The 17,296-nt window shown below is 56.8% G+C and overlaps 3 protein-coding genes across 4 annotated transcripts; all 3 read right to left on the minus strand.

Moving 5' to 3' along the window:
* Window positions 1-272: 272 nt before the first annotated feature.
* Window positions 273-3,627, minus strand: YPEL3 (yippee like 3). Of its 2 annotated transcripts, XM_038539908.1 has the most exons (5): window positions 3,471-3,627; window positions 2,587-2,769; window positions 2,439-2,482; window positions 2,118-2,226; window positions 273-757 (listed from the first exon to the last, which is right to left on the minus strand). In XM_038539908.1, the coding sequence occupies exons 2-5, from the start codon at window positions 2,701-2,703 to the stop codon at window positions 668-670; spliced, it is 360 nt and encodes a 119-aa protein (XP_038395836.1). In that variant the 5' UTR covers window positions 2,704-2,769; window positions 3,471-3,627; the 3' UTR covers window positions 273-667. The 2 variants fall into 2 exon arrangements, with proteins under 2 accessions (XP_038395836.1, XP_038395835.1); XM_038539907.1 differs by lacking the exon at window positions 3,471-3,627 and having other exon boundaries at window positions 2,587-3,133.
* Window positions 3,628-4,857: 1,230 nt separating this feature from the next.
* On the minus strand, window positions 4,858-10,382 carry GDPD3 (glycerophosphodiester phosphodiesterase domain containing 3). The gene is made up of 10 exons (XM_038539909.1): window positions 9,957-10,382; window positions 9,666-9,708; window positions 9,291-9,426; window positions 9,154-9,199; window positions 8,897-9,015; window positions 8,700-8,789; window positions 8,200-8,333; window positions 6,876-6,935; window positions 6,720-6,771; window positions 4,858-5,055 (listed from the first exon to the last, which is right to left on the minus strand). Exons 1-10 carry the CDS (start codon window positions 10,099-10,101, stop codon window positions 4,918-4,920), a joined length of 963 nt encoding a protein of 320 aa, XP_038395837.1. The 5' UTR covers window positions 10,102-10,382; the 3' UTR covers window positions 4,858-4,917.
* Window positions 10,383-10,751: 369 nt separating this feature from the next.
* Window positions 10,752-17,194, minus strand: MAPK3 (mitogen-activated protein kinase 3). Its single transcript, NM_001252035.1, is given in 9 exon segments — window positions 10,752-11,319; window positions 12,143-12,297; window positions 12,378-12,487; window positions 12,654-12,785; window positions 13,145-13,259; window positions 13,478-13,594; window positions 13,773-13,962; window positions 15,811-15,993; window positions 17,008-17,194. Coding segments are annotated over 8 exon segments (1,143 nt in total). The 5' UTR covers window positions 17,181-17,194; the 3' UTR covers window positions 10,752-11,319; window positions 12,143-12,174.
* Window positions 17,195-17,296: the final 102 nt, after the last annotated feature.

Raw genomic sequence — 17,296 nt, forward strand, 5'->3', positions numbered from 1 at the left:
AGGAGAGCTTTGCCTCTAGGCGGCGGCAAAACGCTAGAGCTGAGAAGGCGCAGATCAGCCGAGGTCAAGGCCTAGGCGGGCTGAGTGGTGTCGGGAAGCTCCAAGGGCAGGGAGACGGGTCCTGGGTCTCAGATGGCTGAGCCCCCAGGGCGCAGACTGCCGCTTTGACCGCGGCGCCCACCCGTGTCATGTGGGGGCCCAGAAAAGAACAGATCTACAGAGGAGTCTGTATGCTTGAGTCCCCTTTCCCGGATTCCACGTGAGCCTGGGGCTGTCTCCACTTCATTGTTTTATTATGTACAAACGCTACAGAACGAGGGGAGCAGACACGCGTGGGGTAAGAGGGGCCCGGTGGGGGGAGTTCACAGGGCAGACGGTGCACTGGGGCCGGGGGAGCAGCACACAGGCCATATCTATAGGGCAGGCGGGGCAGGAAGGGGTTAAAAACGAGATCCAAGCCAGCCAGATCGCTGGGAGTTGCGGGGGTGTCGTCCACCTTCTGATCTCCCCCCAAGGTCACAGTGCATGCAATAAAATATATGTACAGGAGCTGGATCCTTCCTCTGCGGGGGCCCTGAGGGTCCAGGGCTCCCTTCTTGTGGAGGGAAGCCAGTGGCGCCCTCTGGCGGCCAGGCCAGGCTCGAGCCACATGCGGCAGGAGCAGGGGTCAGTCCCAGCCGTTGTCTTTGATCATGTGGTTGAGTTCAATGATGTACTTCCCCTCTTTGTACTTCTGGCTGCTCTCGAAGGCCTGTTCCTGAAAAGAGGGGAGAGGACATCGTCCCTGGAGCAAGGGCTTTACCAAAAAGAGATTAGGGTTGGGGAGCAGGTATGTCTGGCCCCATTTTACTTATAAGGAAGCTGTCATGCAGAGAAGCCAAACCAGCTGGCCACAAGACACACAGCCGGGAAATGACAGAGCCAGGCTTCTCACTAATGGGACAGACAAAACTCTGAATTACCGGGACTTTTTAAGTACTCTCTGTTGGCTCCAACAGAGAGGATATGGAAGTTTCTTAAAGACCCAGAGATTACAACAAACTGGTAGCCTGAAGGCCAGTTTTGACTTATGCGTGTGTTTTGTTGGGCCAGCAGGGTTTAGTAAAAATAACTTTAAAATACTAAAATATAGGTGGGCCAGGCTTACTCCAGTTTGCCAGACCGGCCCCTCCCTCCCCAGATGCAAGCACTTGAGTTTTTGGCCTTTGGATTAGGCCATCGCTTTATTTGACAGAAGTCCAGAGAGGTCAAATCACCCGTCTGGGGATGCAAAGCAAATCTGTGGCAAGGGCAAGGGTGAACTCGGGTTAGGCAGCCTGCCTGCCTCTGTCTGGGGCATCCACCCCACAGAGGCACTGCAACTCCAAGTGATGCCTGAAGAGTCCTGTCCCTTGCAGTTTCCCCAGAGCATCTTCTCTTGCTGCATCTAATCTGATCCCCATAACAATTTTGGGTGCCAGGTAATGGCTTTATCCTCCACTGCCAGATAAGGAAATGAGACTCAAGATAGTGAAATCAGACCCTGGACAGCAGCTCTGGCAAGGAGGGCAGTGAAAATGAGGCTCATGGTCACAAGCTCCATGTCACTGTGAGTTCTTGGGCAATTTCTCTGAACCTCTGAATGGCAGTGGAAGCTGGCGGTCAAAGATGTGGAGTTAAACAAAACCCACAACCAGGATTCTGGTCCCTATTCTGTTCCTTACCATTGTGTGACCTTGGGAAAGTTACCTAACATCTCTGGGCCTTCTTTTCTTCTGTAAAGTGGAGCTAATAATAGACTCTACCTACAGGATTGTTGTAATGATGGAATGAGATAATGTGTGGCAAGCACACAGAGTGCATGGCCCATAAACATTCAATAAATGGTCATTCTGATGATGGCCTCATCTCTAAAATGGGGATGCATGTGCATGTGAGGAGAGGGATGGGTGGAGAGAAAAATTCTAAAAACCCCTTGCAGGATGTGACAGAAAAGAGCATAGTCAGGGGATGAAAAAACAGTTTGACTTGTGGGAGCTGAGCCTGTGTGCTCTGAAAGATTACTACACGACTGCTTGTGAGGAGGTGATGTGAGGTTGTGTCAAAGAGTAGTCTGGGGTCAGAGGTCACAGACTCACATATTTCCAGCCCAAAGTTGTCTTGCAGTTCTCGCAGTGGATGTCAGCAACAGCATGGAGGCCTGTCAGCAGCACCCGCTCCTCGGCTGGCCCGCAGCCCACGTTCACCCTGCGGGGAGATGGGGGCAGTCGCAGGGAGGGTCCTGCCATCACAAAGCCCCCCTCTAGCTTGTATCCAACTGTGTCTGTCCTTAGTATCCAAGAGAAGGGCGATCACATCTTCTAACCTGAATCAGGGGACTTTGGGAGTCTCAGCATGATGCCGGGGTCATAGGTCATGACAGAGATCAGGAAAAGAAAGAAGGGGGACCAAATACTCACACAGAGTTGAAGAGGTAGGCACGCCCCTGACTGCCCTGGAAGGACTAAAGGGTGGGAGGGAGAGAGGAAGGGAGTCAGGGCTATTGGTGGAAAGCTGCCAGGTAGCCCTTCTAGCCTCTCATTCTAGCCCCAAATGTGACCTGGTTACCTTGGAGATGAGGTCGTCGTGGTTGGCCAGGTGAGCGCGGCAGTGGGCACAGCTATACCTCCGGTGACAGTCATCCAAGTAGGCCTGAAACGTCTTGGGCTTTGAAATCCGCACCATGGCGGGGGCCGGGGGCAGTGGCCCCACGCGGGGAGCAGCCCACGGGGAGCAGAGGGAGCCCAGTGCCTGCAGGGAAGGGAGTGAGTGGGCTGTCAGGGCCTGGGCCACACACATGCAGGCACACCCAGGGCCATGGGGACTCTCTCTGTCACACTTGGCTGCTGTCTTCTCTCCCCAGAGCCAGCAGCTTCTCCAGGGGCCAGAGCCAGCTCAGTTTTGACTCACTGAGAAGGCCTCAAGTTGCATCACGGGGAAACTGAGGCTTGGAGGAGCCTGAAGTGAGTCATCCATCTACTTCCGGCCTCACCCCTGCTGACCTGGTAACTGAAGCTGGAGGAAGGGGCTTTGCAGGGGATGAGCTGACAGTTCTCATTTAGGGGGAAGTAGGGAGGGATGAGGAGCTGGATGGTCCTTAGGACCTCACCTGAACTGCCAAGGGCGGGGGCGGAGGGGGGCGGGGAAGCGGCTGCACGTGAAGTACAGGGCGTTCACCTGGGGAGAGGGTCCCTCACCTGGAGAAGGCAGGGGCCCTCACTGAAGGTGGAGAGTCACCTAGGAGGGAAGGGGCTCTTACCGGGGGTGGGGTGGGGGGCGCCGAGGCCCGGTCTGTGCCGAGGGTCTCTTACCTGCGTCGCGGAGCCTTACCTGAGACCCCGGGGCTCACCTGGGGCGCGGGGGTGGGGGGCGGGCGCCGGGGGAAGGGGGCAGTCCTCGCTGGCGGGGCGGGGGCGCGGGGCGACGCGCAGCCCTGACGATGCGGGCCTCACCTCGCCTGGGCGCGCGGGGGCCCAGTCCGCCGGGGTGGCCTGGCCTGGGAGTGGGGGGCGCTCCTGGTGGGCGCCGTCCCCCCCCGCCCGGGTTCGCAGCCGCCGCGACTTGTTTACACCGAGACCAGCTGCTGCCGCCGCTGCGGCGGGAGGGGGAGGGGGCCGGCCTCTGGTCCCGGCGGTCGCCGTGGCCAATCGGCGCGCCGCATGCAAATGAGGGGGCGCGTCACACAGCGGCCAGCGCAGGCCCGGGCTGCCCTTCCCCCTGCTCCGGGCTCCGGCCCGCCCGGAAATGCGGCTGCGGCCCGCCCGCCCGCCCGCCCGCCAGCCCGAGGCCGCTCGCCGTCTGCCCCCCGCGGGCTTCGAAGGGGCCGGGCTCTGCGGTGCCGGAGCTGCGCCGGGTTAGGAGGGGGGTGGTGTCTGGACGCACGCCCCGGGGAAATAATCGCCGTAATTATCTGCGTTTAACCGCCGCCCGTGCCCCACTCTCTTAATCCCCGCAGCAATCCTACGAGGCAGCTTTTGCTATTGTTCCCATTTTACAGGGGAGCAGAGGTCAAAGAGGTCTAGCAGCTCTCCGGAGGTTATGCAGGCGGAAAGAGGCAAAGTTGGGATTCTCACTTTGGTCCGATCGCCCGCTCTTTGGGAATGGGAGAGCTAACGGTACCCATCCGCGTTAGACCTCTGGGAGCTGGAGCCTCAGAACGTGCCAGTTCCTACTGCTGAGCATCACCTCTTCCAGGCAGCCTCCTATGATGCCCTTGCCTATGCAGGCTGGGTTAGGGGTCTGCTGTGGGTTTCCACGGGTTTCCACGGGTTTCTACCCTACTAGACCTGTCTTCCCCCCCTGCAGCGGCCCCAGTAAGAAGCCTGGCCTAAAGTAGTCGACAAATGCCTGTGAGATGTGATTTGTTTGGGAATAAGGTACTAGGGCTGGAGAGGACTGAGGAGTTTGGGGGAGCTTCTGGCTTAGGTGTGGGTATGGAGGGTTGGAAAGGCTGAGGCAGTCAATCAATGGGCACTGAGCATCCAGCCTCCAAGGCCATGTCCACCCTCTGCAGCCTGGTGAAGAGGCCCACAGGACTAGATGAAGTCCCTTGCTGTGTGTGCCTGGGGCTCTTCAGGGCCTTAAGAGAGTGGAACCTGTGGCTCTGAAGGGGCAAGAGGCCTTGCTCCTTCCTGCAAGGGACATTCCTGAGAAGCGTGGAGGCCAGGCTGGCACAGGGTGTGGCATTACTCTGGGTCTGGAATGTGGTGGAACTAGTGGGTCAGGCTGGTTAGGGCCCCAAACTCTGGCCATAGACTGGCCTCTTCTGCCCTCAGTGGCCATCTTTGCAGTCGCCTAGGACCTTGTCCCATCTGTGCCCCCCAAACACCAAGCTGTGACTCAAAAGAGGATATTTATTGGGAAAGAGACCTAGGCAAGAGGGTGAGGTTTTCTGGGCTTTTAGGAGGCCTGGGCAGATCCTCGGTGATTGTCCAGGTAGTGCCTCAGGGCTGTGGGGTAATCGGTCATGACCCCGGTGGCCCCCAGGCTGTAGGCTGCTTCAAAGTCCGACTCTTCATTAAGGCACCAAAAGATCACCTGAGTGGGGAGGGAGGGGCTCATAGTTTCACACAGCTTTACCTGGAACGTCCCCTTGCATCCAGATGGTGGGAGCCCTTCTGTGTGGAGACCTCCCAGCAGTGGGACGCTGGAGAGGACTGTTGGATCATCAGGAATTTTGTAAGTTGGTTATTAAACACGGCCATTATGTAATACTAAGTTATATAAATTTGTAATTCAATAAATGCTCTTAAAAATGTAATAAATACTCAAAACTCATCACTTCCTCATTATTTTACTACATGTTACTATTACCTACACCCTGGAGGTTAGTCACATCTGTTGACTGTTTAAGGTGGAAATGTTACCCAAACTCTGTGCTCAATGACTTCACGTTGGCAGCCTGAAATTGGACAAGGTGAGAGTACATATGCCAGAGAAATCATCTATGGTTCAGATTGGAGCCACTTTTCTTCTCCCCTGCAAAGCTAGCTGTGGACCTCTCCCAGTCTCCCTGAGTCTGCTCTGCATCTTCCCTGCTGCCTGAGTCTTCTCTTGTGGGCATGGATATGGGGAGAGATGGTATGTGTACCTGGGGCAAGTCATTGGATCTCTTGGTTTCTTAATGTGACCAATGAAAATGATGATCCAACCTCCAGAGTTGTGGTGAAAACCCTCAGAATTGGGGGGGGGGGGCGGCTAATCTGAAAGAGGGGTGTCATCCTCATGCCTCACTCACCCCCACATCTGGGCAGTCAAGTCCTGGCCTGTCAGCTAACTCCTCCATCCATCCTGCTGCTTGCCACCTAAGCCCGACACCTGACAGTGACAGCACCTGCCTCCTCCACCGGCCCCCACAGTCTCTTCTCCACATGATGACCAGAGTGACCCTTAGTCACAAACAACTGGATAGGGCTCTCCTCTGCTTAAGGTCCTCAAAAGCTTCCCTTCCTCTAGGCTGATGTCTGGGCTCCTTACTGACGCTCACAGGCTTCCTGCCTCAGCCACTGCTGCCTTCTCCAGCTCCCCTTGTACCACTTCCTCCACACTGCAGCCCAGTGGAACCTCTCTTCAGTTCCTCCCACTGCCATGGCCTCTGGCTCCTCCTGGCTCTCCCATATGCTGAGCCTCTTGCAGGAGATGCTCTCCTTTTCTCTCCCTGCCAGCCAGCTCCTCACTTGTTCCTGAAGGCCTCCTTTGACCCTACAGACCACAGCGCTATTTCCTTTCTGTCCACTTGGTGCCCTGTGATTGCTTCATTTCCTTCCACTGTCCCTGATTTGATGGTAAGTTCCCTGCTCCTTCCCTGGCACTGCCATGCCTGGACTGTAGCGCATTCTCAACAAAGGTCTGCTAATTAAATGACCTGGTCAAAGTGGATGCCCAGGAGAGGGGCAGGGAGGAGACTGGGCTGGTTTTTACCTTCTCTGGTCTCTTTCCCAGCCCCACTCACCCCCTCATCAGGAATCAGGACAGTAGGTTCAATACATCATCATCATCATAATGGCTGGCGCTTATCAAGCCATTGCTAGGTAACAGTTAAATATACCATGACCCCCACTTCACAGATCGAAAGACTGAGACTCTAAAGGTGACCTGCCCGGGTGACCTAGTTAGCTGGTAGCAGAGCTGTGCCTGGAACGCTGTACTAGGCTCACGTTGTGAACCACCCACTTGCTGAGGGGGTGACGGTCAAGCCTCACCTGCACTCCTCGCTGTTCCAGGTGTTGGATCAGGCTTTTCCTCATGATTAACCTGGTGGGAAGCGGGTGCCAAAGGCGGTGATGAGAGGGGACGAGGGAGAAGGGCAGTGGTAGGTCTCTATGGGGACATGCCACCCAGCATCCTTGCCCCCTCACCATTTGGAAACCATAGCCGCCAGCTTGTTCAGCCCAGAGCAGGGAAATGGGAAGTAGGTCCTGCAGAGAGATAGTGTCATGGTCAGTCCCCTGCATCTTACTCTGTCACAGGGGTGGGGTGTTGGCGGCCCCTGGCCAGTGTTACCCGGGCCGGTCTAGAAGAACCTTTGCAACTCCCCAGATGAACAAGTCCTCTACTGCTGGGTGAGATTCTACCCTGACATCCGGGCCTGCATACTTGGAGAGTGTGCCTTCCCCTCACTGTTTTACAAAAGAGGAAGCTCAGTTTTTGAGAGCCAAAGACCTGAGCCCACTCGATTCTCAAGCTGGATGTGCAATCTGAAAGTCCCCTGGTTGGGCCTGACCAGCTTCCTGAGGCCAGACAATGCTCAGTGGGTCTGCTTATCGTCCTGATTGGCCCACGTCAGGGATGATTTTAGGGGCCCTTTATAAATGTCCCAGTGCAGGCTCTGGAGTGAGACCCAGGCAGGCAAATTCGTACCCTACACTTCCAGCTGTGTGGCCTTGAGCAAATAATAGAACCTCTCTGAACCTCAGATTCTCCGGGGGTACTGTGGGGGTCACGATTCCTGTAACTTCTGGGCTGCTGCAAGGTAAAGCTCTCATCAGCTAAGGGATGTGAAGACACTTTGCAAACCCTATATAAGGTTCTGCACACAGAGCGCAGTAGTCTGATGATATCTTTGTAGCAAGGGATTGTGGGGGCTTGCTGGGACCTCCCTCAGGGCAACAGAGGGGAGAAGAAAGCACTAGAGCTGCCACAGAGTTCTCAAAAAGGGAAGGGAGGGGCCAGGCTTAAGAGCTGGCGAAGTATCCAAATTCCTGATACTTTACCCAGCTGTTACTTTGTTAATCCTGGTCTCCCAGCAGGAGAAAGCTTGCTTTTCCTTTTGAGAATCAGAGAATGATACTATAACTGATTAATATTTGTCTCCCAGCCAGACTGTGTAGGCTCACTGGGGACAGGGACCTTACCCCACCCACATCTTATTTACTAGTGTAGTTGCACCTAGAACAGAGTAAACATTTCGATAAATATTTGTTGGATGAATGGATGAATAAATAAATACTTTGTCCTAAACTCTATCCACATCAACACACATCTGCATAGAGTTTCAAGGGGTACGTGGGCCCCTGCTCAGAATTCATGAATGCTTGCGGAGAACCACTGTCTTCAGAGGACCCTGGGGGCTATCCTTGAGGATGGCCAGGGAGCTGGGACTTGAGGTGTATTTCTCTGAGGACAGAAGCATCTTGGGACCTGGGGGAGGATGCAGAAGGAAAACAGGAACCCTGTGGGTACCTATTGATGATGGTGGGCAAGAAGCAGATGAAAAACCTCTCCGGGATATGGACGAAGGGCAGCAGCCCCAGGTAATAGAGCAGCACCAACCACAATCCTCGGGTTATCGTGAAGGCGAATGGCATCTCAGGGTTCTGGGAGGCAAGGGGAAGTGAGACGGGGGTCAGTCTGCTTCTGGAAAAGCAGAGAGGAGGCTCGGGCTGCAGGGGGAACAGTGCTGGACATTCAGAAGCTCTACTACTTGCAGGATCAAAGCTATAACCTTGGCCAGGTGTTCAGGCCTAATTGCACCCCTCCCCTCCTCCCCAATCCCCCAGTTCCCACCATCATGCCTGTGCTCACATTCTCTCTAGCATCTCTCCTCTCCAAATTCTACCCTCTGAGACCCTTCTCAGGGCCAGTCAGTTCCTCCACACACCCCCAGACCTGCCCAGCCTCTGCCCTGGAGCCTCCTGCTCCTGAGAGGAGGGGTGGCTGGAGGAGGGAAAGCATGGACTCACAGCAGCCCTGCACTTCTTCATGATTGAGCTCTTTTCCGAGGCCCAGATGGTGATTTCATTGCGGTCAAAGTGCCTCACCAGGCCAGCTATCTGGGGTGGGGAGGGATGATGATGATGATGATGATGATGATGATGATGAAGGGCAGTCAGGCCTCTCTCCGGCCCCAGGCTCCCCCCACCCCTGCCTGTAGTACCACCTTGTTAATGAGTTCTTCATTTCCCTTTTTGACCTCCACGCTCATGGGCATCCGAGGGAACCTCCGGAACACATCCTCCAGACTCACCATACGCCGATCTGACCCATGTGCAAAGTGGCCTAGGTGGGTTGTGCAAGAGGGATCAGAGGGGGATGGGTGGGGTGGGGTGGGAACCTGGTGGGAGGAACGGAGTCCCAGTGGAGAAGAGAGGGCAGGAGGTGAGGACATGACCCCACTTGGTAAGGTCATGCTCTCACCTGGTGAGAAGTAAACTTCCAGCTCCTCCTTGTAGAGGGGCAGCTCCTGGGGAGAATAGGGAGCAAGTGACCAGGAGGCTCGAGTGGAAGCATAGTGGCTCTTTGGGGATTGTGGGGGGGGGGCAGGCAAAGCCCACCTCAAAGTCCAAGCTGCTCACATCCCTATTCACGCCTGACTGGCGAGACAGGTTCTCGTCGTGGGACAGCACCACCACACCATCCCGTGTCAGCTGGCAGTCAAGCTCCAGGAAGTCGGATCGCTGGGCCATGGAGCTATGAGAGTGAAGGTCAGTGCAGGGGGGCACCCAGGGAAAGGGGGAGACCAGATCACAGGGTGGTGCAGAGGTTTAGGGGAGTGTGGGGCAGGACTCACAGCAGGATGTGCAGCGCATAGCTGCACACCTCCAGGGGGCCCCAGTCACTCAGGCTAAGAAGTGAGTGGCGCCCTCTGGTGTCATGCAGTGCACGTCTGGCACCACCTCAGGCTGCAGCTTGGGGGCAGGTACACTCACTTCTCCATGGCTTCTATGGTGTGTTCCAGTCGCTCTCCAGATCCTGTGTGGGGCAACTGGGTGGGTCCCAGGGCCTGGCCTCCCACCTCTCCCCTTATCCCCTGCCTCTTCTTCCTTCTTCCACATCCTGCCCTGCCACCTGGCTCTCCTCCCCCCTGGGGCTCGGCTTGCTTTCTAATAGCCTGCTGCCGGGGCCTCCCCTGCTGCTGTCCACCCTGGCACCTTGCTGTCCCGACTCCACCCTCAGTAGTCACCATCGCCATCCTCCCTTCCTACTGGAGCCCAGCTCACCTGCCCGGTGGGCCCCCAGGCGCGGCAGGAAGGCTGGAGCCCAGGGTGTGTGCAGCAGGCGAGGCCGGCGCAGGAAGAAGATGGAGAGCATGACATAGCCGCCCAGGGTGGGTAGGGCATAGTACAGCAGAGGGCTCATGGTCATGCTGCCTCGCTGGGCTCCCGCCGAGTGAACCCAGACGCTCCTGATGTACTGTGCTGCCTCTGCTGACTGCCTGCCCGGTGTAGGCTGGCTCCGCCACTGGTCGCCACCACACCCCTGGGACCTGCTGAGCCTGCTCCTGGCCTCAGGCCAGGCTGCAGTGCTCAGCTGGGGATGGGGGAAAGGCAGGAGGAGAGACTCCAGCAGCCCTGGCTCTCCCACCTTTAGACCTTTCACAGACCCCAGCACCCTGCTCTCCTTGGCCACACTGCAGGAAACAAACCCCCTCCCCCACTGGGTTGGCTACAACCTTCCCCCCTCCCCCTCCCATCTGTTTGCAGCTTGGGTGTCTAACAAGCCACCCTTAGCCATTTCCAGAGAATCTAGGGGTGTGTAGGATGCCCCTGAGTCACCCCCAAAACACCCCCAGCCAGTTAGACAGGAAGCCAGTACAGAGGGAGAGGACAGTGACTAAGGGGAAAATTGACCCCACTCTGTCCAGGAGGCTGGTGTTCCTGACAATCCTGGGGAGCCAAAGATCACCAAGACTGGGTGAAGCCACACAACTGGGAAATGGCTGGGCAGGTGTGTCAGTCCTCAAAGCAGTGGTGAGGGTCGGGGCGTCGGCAAATACAGACAGAGCCAGGGCCATCATATACACATCTCTATATTTATATATTAGATACAGGCACAGGGGTGGGCAGGGGCACCAGGCTGTCCTCGTGCCCCCAGCTCCACTTCTGTTCACCCACACACAGAGGCAGCAGGGGGTGTTAGATGTGGCAGCTTTGAGGGAGGGGGTTTAGGCCTGGGCCCTGTTCCTCAGGGGGACTAGCCCTGGAGCCTTAGGAATATTCCTTCAGGGAAAACGGGGTGGGGTTTCAATGGGTCAGTGTCCCCCATCCCCCCACCACCCTTCAGTCGGTCCCCGGGCAGCCAGAGCCCTTCCATTCCAGAACTACCAGAGACTGGGATAGCTGGGGTAGACGAAGGCAAGCAGCAGAGGGCGATTTACTTTGGGGCCACCTAAGCCCCTCAGGTCCTGGGAGGGGAGGCGGGGCAGAGGGAGACTTGGCCTGCCTGGAGCAGGAGGCCAGAGCAAAGCCGTGGAAGGTGGCCAGGTGCACCCTCTGCCCCGACCTGGGCCACCAGGGGTCTGGGTGGGGCACAGTGTCCATTTCCTAACAGTCCGGCAGGGGAGGGGCAGGCAGGAGGCAGAGCCTAAACAAAAAGGCAGATGGGAAAGGGAAAGGAACCGTTAGCACCCACCAGTGGACCTGCCGGAGCCCTGACCTCCACCTCCCTCATCCCATCCTCATGGCTGCCTGGGATGGGCCTTGTGTTCTTTAACCATACTTGGTGAGAGCATCAATGCCTATCTCAGGGTACAGCTGGAGGGCAGAATGAGTTAATGCACATAAACCCCAGAGAACAGTGGTTAGTGCTCAGTGTTTGCTCTCGTCCTTGGGACACTCCCCAGGAAACTGAGGCACAGAGAGCTGAGGTGTCTTGCACAATGTCACATGGCTCTTACTAAGTGTCAGGGCTGGAGTTTGAGTGTAGGTGTGTCTGCCTTCCTTCCATCAGGCTGCAGCTGGCCAGAAAGACGGAAAAGAGACTCGAGGAAGGAGATCTGTGTGGGCGGGCACTTGATCTACTGACCCGGGCACCAGGTGTGAGGGAACTTGGCATCTGGGACAGGCTGGGTACTGCTGGCTCCTCCCAAGGCAATTACTGCCCCACCTGCCTCTCTGTCCACACCTGGCTCTGGTCCTCAGATGGGGGAGAGGGGCCCTCAGGGACCTCCAGCTATGGAAGCTGGAGCATGCAGGGTGTTGCGAGGTGGGAGACCTTCAGGGCTGGGGGAGAGGGAGAGGGATGTGAAGAATTGGTGGCCCACAGGTCTGTGGCCTGAGCAGGCTCTAGCCTTTCTGTTGCTACCATGCACCTGACTCATGGGTGTGAACAAGCCTGTGATTATATGGAGGTGTGCTGGACACATTGGTATTGGTGAATCTGTGTGTGGGCAGTGGGGAGCACTCACCAGGCCCCAAGGAACAGAGGTGTCTGTCCAGACTAGGGGGCTTCCAGCACCCCAGGCTGGAAGCGGGCTGTCTCCTGGAAGATGAGCTCCTTCAGACGCTCCTTGGGTAGATCATCCAGCTCCATGTCGAAAGTGAAAGGCTCCTCAGCCACTGGCTGGGGTGGCAAAGAAGTCAGGCTCACGCTGGGTCCCCCATCCACCTACCCACCAGCCCTGTTGCTGGTGTCTGGCCCACCTCATCTGTTGGGTCGTAGTACTGCTCCAAGTAGGGATGAGCCAGTGCTTCTTCCACTGTAATCCGTTTGTTGGGGTTAAAGGTCAACATCCGGTCTAGCAGGTCAAGGGCTAGGTAAGGGCAGGAGTCAGGGTCAAAGAAAAGGCTGGAGAAGCTCCCAGAAGCATCACTTTGCTTCTTGTGCCCAGGGTAGTGTCCACTTAGGCAGCTGCTTGGCTCATGTACCCTCCTCTGCACTGAGTTTTTACCCTGTACCAGCCCCCATGTCCCTCTCACCTTTGGAGTCTGACTTGGGAAAAAGCTTGGCCCATGCCACCTTGGTCTTGGAGGGCAGAGACTGTAGGTAGTTTCGGGCCTTCATATTGATGATACAGTTCAAGTCCTCCTGGGATGGAGAGCCTAGGATACCTGTGGGTAAGGTGGGTGCCTCAGTGAGAGCTCTCTCCCTCCTGGGAACAGAAGGAACCCCAAACAGGAGTCCCCTCCAATGAGCTCCAAGCTCTGACAGTTATCTCCCAGCCAATACTATGGTGATGAAGGGCAAAGGGTCTGGATTTGGGCAGCCACAGATTCAAATCTTGATGTGAATGCTTCATAAGTGTGGAGTGTAGCCTTGCTCTTCCCATCTATCGAACAGGGATTGTGTCTGTATCTCACTGAAATACTGTGAGATGCTGTAGGGGCTCCACACATGGTAGTACCCTGACCATCAAAAAATCTCACCTCCCACTAATCTCCTCCTACTTGGCTGGCCAGGCCCCCCTCACCTAGAATGTGGTTGAGCTGGTCCAGGTAGTGCTTGCCAGGGAAGATGGGCCGGTTGGAGAGCATCTCAGCCAGAATGCAGCCCACAGACCAGATGTCGATGGACTTGGTGTAGCCCTGGGGAGGAGGAAAAAGCAGTGGGCTCCTGGACCAGCCTCAACAGGGCTCTGCTGTCTGGGCCAAGCCACTACTCCAATCTAGGCTCAATACCAGCCAGGGAGGAGCAGGGCAGAGGCCTGGAGGCAGACTTCCTGCATCATGGGGGTCATGCCTGGCTCCAGGGCTTTCTGAGACCTGGCCCCTGCCCTTTAGGGGTGGGTGCCCCCCCCCCATACCTTAGAGTTAAGCATGATTTCTGGAGCCCGGTACCAGCGCGTGGCCACATATTCTGTCAGGAAGCCAGTGTGGTCATGCTCAGGATCGGCAATCCGGGCCAGGCCAAAATCGCAGATCTGGAAGCCAACCAAGGCTGCTAAGCTCAGTGCTCAAGGCCCAAGGCCCACGTGGTCATATCACCCTGCCTCTGCCCACGCTGTTCCCTTTGCTTGTGATGGTTTACTCAAGGGGTCTACTGGTCACCTGGAAGCCCCAGACCCATGGGACAAGGGGACAGGCACCCAAGCCTCTGACCTTAAGGTCGCAGGTGGTGTTGATGAGCAGGTTAGAGGGCTTTAAATCCCGGTGGAGCACATTGGCTGAGTGGATATACTTGAGACCTCGCAGGATCTGGTAGAGGAAGTAGCAAACATGGTCGTTGCTCAGCTGCTGGCTTTTGAGCAACTTGTATAGGTCTGTCTCCATCAGGTCCTGCACGATGTAGCTGAGGATGGCACAAGAGCCCCCCCAGGTGGGGGTAGCGGGAGGCGCTTGGTTAAGAAGAACAGACTTTGGCAGCTAGGCTTCCTATCCCCTTCCAGCTAGTGTCCCTAAGACTCAACCCATATCATGAGCTGGACAAGGCCCAAGCTCAGCAGTTGGGCTCAGGGCCTCTTGCTGCATTCTCGGCTGGCACCCCCTGAACAAAAGTACTTCCATTCCGTGGCCTCTGTTTCCTTATTGGGAAAAGCAGGGATGATAAACTGCAGGAAGCAGGAAAGCTTCACGGTTAAGAGCAACCACTCTGGACTTGTTTTGCTGGTGGCCAAACCCCCACTCCACTGCTCATTGGCCTCATGACCTCAACCCATCTGCACCTCCATTTCCTCATGTGGAAAGCAGGGGAGAGAGAGTGGCTCTTTGGAAAGCAGTTATGAAGACTCAGTGAGGTGACCCATGGAAACCAGCCGGCCCAGTCCAGAGCCTAGCATGTTGTAAGTGCTCAGCAAACATGAACTAGTGTTGCTATGATAAATGCCTAAGCCACATGGCTGTTGAGAGGGTTAAATGAGATAGTGTGAACACCATCTGGCATGCAATAAATGTTTGCTTAAAAATAAATGCCTGCCTTATGGGGAATGGTTTGGGCAAGACAAATGAGGAGAAACTCCCAACAGCATGCTCCTCCTCAAAGAGTGCCTGGCCATACATCAGAAGATGGAAGAGTAAATGTCCTTTGGTATTTTAAGAGAAAACAAAGATTAAACATACGTTAAGTAAATAAATAAATAAATAAATAAATGCCATTTGGTTGCTCTCTGAAAGAATAAGTCAGGGCTGTCTTTTAGAATCAGCCTTGAAAGAGCCTTCTGAAGACACCTGGGCCGATTATGCTGTTTGAGAGGTGAGGAGGCCCAGCAAGATGCAGTGACTTGCTTAAGGTCACACAGCAAGCTAGTGGCGAGTGTGGAGATTTCCTGCCCACAGCTTGTGGTGGGGGCTGCAGACAGTGCAGCACAAATCCCCACATTTGGGTGGAGAACTGGGACTGGCTGGGGGTGGGTAGGGTGGGGAGAGGTGATGGGTGCTATAAGCTGCTAACAACAGGGCCTGACAGGAAGTGGACGACAAGCTAGGGAAGCAATGTGGGGGGGGGAGGGCAACAAAGACAAGGCTGTCCCTCCCTGGGCGAAGTGCAAGTCCACAGGTGACTGGGGTGAGGCTCTGAGCAGGAAATGTCAGAGAAAGGACAGTTCTCATCTGGGGGAGGTTAGGAGGCAGCAACAGCAGCACCTGATTTGGGGCTTTCTGAGCCTCAGTTTTCTCATCTTTGAAATGGAGCTGATGAGACCCATCTCATACAGCAGCTGGGAGGTAGAATAAGAAGTGTCAAAGCATTTGGCGTGCACTGCACCTCACTCATAGTAGGCCCTTCAGAACGGGCAGTTTTCTTCCTTCCTGCCTTCCTTCCAGTCTGCAGACCCAGAGAGGAAAGAATCATCATCTGTTAAACAAGAACTGTCTGTGGGCAGAGGCTGGGTCACGTCACAGAAATGCAGATGTCAAAAGACAAAGCTCCCATAGAGCCCAACTCTCACCCTCCCCCCAAATGAGGCACAGCATGGAGCACAGACTTGCCCAAGGCCACACAGCCTGGTTACAGCAGGCCAGGATTCACCTCAGGCCTCCCAGTCCTCTTACACTCTGTGGTCTCTTTTCTGCTGGAAAGTTTCATTTGCTGGGTTTGTTTTGGAGTGTGGCAGGAAAGAAGGAAACAGAAAGAAAGCCAACGTTCTCCCAGCCCGGCTCTGAGGCTATGCCTAGCCAGCCATCTGGCCAAGGTGAAGGATACACATCCCTCATGGCGTCCAGGGTGGGCGCCCGCAGAATGTCCCGAATGCCAATGACGTTCTCATGGCGGAAGCGCAGCAAGATCTGGATCTCCCTCAGTGTGCGCTGGCAGTAGGTCTGATGCTCAAAGGGGCTGATTTTCTTGATGGCCACGCGAACCTTGCGCACGTGGTCGTAAGCTGAGCTGAGAGGGTCAGAGAGATGTTGTTGGTGTGGCCTTACATAGGGGGAGTCCAGGCCTGGTGGCCCTACCCAGGCCTGAGCAGGGAGGGGAGGGAGCATGAGAGGACTCTGGCCAAGTCATAAACAATGCTGGTTCCTTCCTGCTGTGAAGGCCTGGGATCTCCAGGGAGAAAGCTGGGGACCAGCCAGGCAGCCCTTCGGTGACTTCACAAACAGAGGAAGAGACTGACCGTTCACTGACTTCCCCTCTCCTCAGCCCTGTCCATTCTAGTTGCCCTGACCTCTCATCCTCCCCTCTCCAGGCTGGGCTCCTTCAACCCAAGACAGGTCCAGGGAGTGGGAGGTGAGTGCAGGACGCACAGTGAGGCACAGTGAGAAGGAGGCGGTCAGGAGGGATGGGAAAGAAGGGATGAGGTGTTAGGGTCAGGCACCTGGGCAGGAGAGCTGTTCCCAGATGAACAAAGGCCCAGAGCACACAGTGGGGACGAGAGAGCTAACAGACCCCTTCTAAAAGTTGCAAGAACGCACCCCTGGACCCCTCATGGGTCACCGGGCTCCTGGCCCCAGGCCCAAAGCCCTGCCCCACCCTGCCCAGCCCTGAGCTCTGCTCTCCCCAGCTCCTTGGCAGGCCTCACTGGGAGAATCCAAGGCATCCTTTCCCCAGAGTAGGGTCCTTCACTCGGTCCTCACTGATATCACCTCCCCAAGAATACTTCGTGTCTCCGCCTCCTCCCGCGTCCACAGAGTCCCCAGGGTCCCCCCACGGCTCCCCCGCGGACACTCCGATGCCCCTCCCTTCACTACAGAATGGTCGCTCCTGAGGCCTCCCAAGCCCCCTCCCCTTAGAACGTAGGCGGCGCCGCTCCCCCAGAGCACCCCAGGGCCGCGCCGTGGGACGCCCCGCCGGCCTCGTGAAGCCCCCGCCTCCTCGGGACCCTGGGAGCGCCCCGGCCCGAGGGCACTCACCCTCGCGCGCGCCCCCCCACGAGCCCCCTCCTCCGGAACGCCCCCTCACCTGACCATGCCGTACGCGCCCTCGCCGATGTAGTGCAGCTCCGTGTAGCGCGGGCCCACGTCGAACGGCTGCCCCTTCACCACCTCCACCTCCCCCGAGACCCCCGGGCCGACCCCATCGGCTCCCCGGGGCTCCCCGCCCCCGCCCCCCTGAGCCGCCGCCGCCGCCGCCATCTCCACTCCTCCCCTCCCGCCTCCCCGCCTCCCCCCGGCGGCCCCGCCCGAGGCCCCGCCCCTTCCCGCCCGCCCCGCGCCCCGCGCCCCGCGCCCCGCCGCCGGCTGAGCCGCGT

The sequence above is a fragment of the Canis lupus genome, chromosome 6 (assembly GCF_011100685.1).
Source record: "Canis lupus familiaris isolate Mischka breed German Shepherd chromosome 6, alternate assembly UU_Cfam_GSD_1.0, whole genome shotgun sequence".
In the NCBI taxonomy this organism is placed as follows: Eukaryota; Metazoa; Chordata; class Mammalia; order Carnivora; family Canidae; genus Canis; species Canis lupus.

Bases quoted from the DNA above. Each gene is read 5' to 3' on its own strand.
- YPEL3 (XM_038539907.1), bottom strand. From the start codon at position 2,817: ATGTGTGTGGCCCAGGCCCTGACAGCCCACTCACTCCCTTCCCTGCAG. The intron at 2,483-2,586 runs GTAACCAGGTCA...CCCACCCTTTAG, and splicing joins ACGACGACCTCATCTCCAAG to TCCTTCCAGGGCAGTCAGGG. The intron at 2,227-2,438 runs GTGAGTATTTGG...ATCTCCCCGCAG, and splicing joins GCCTACCTCTTCAACTCTGT to GGTGAACGTGGGCTGCGGGC.
- GDPD3 (XM_038539909.1), bottom strand. From the start codon at position 10,101: ATGACCATGAGCCCTCTGCTGTACTATGCCCTACCCACCCTGGGCGGC. The intron at 9,709-9,956 runs GTGAGCTGGGCT...TGCCCCACACAG, and splicing joins CCTGGGGGCCCACCGGGCAG to GATCTGGAGAGCGACTGGAA. The intron at 9,200-9,290 runs GTGGGCTTTGCC...TATTCTCCCCAG, and splicing joins TGAGCAGCTTGGACTTTGAG to GAGCTGCCCCTCTACAAGGA.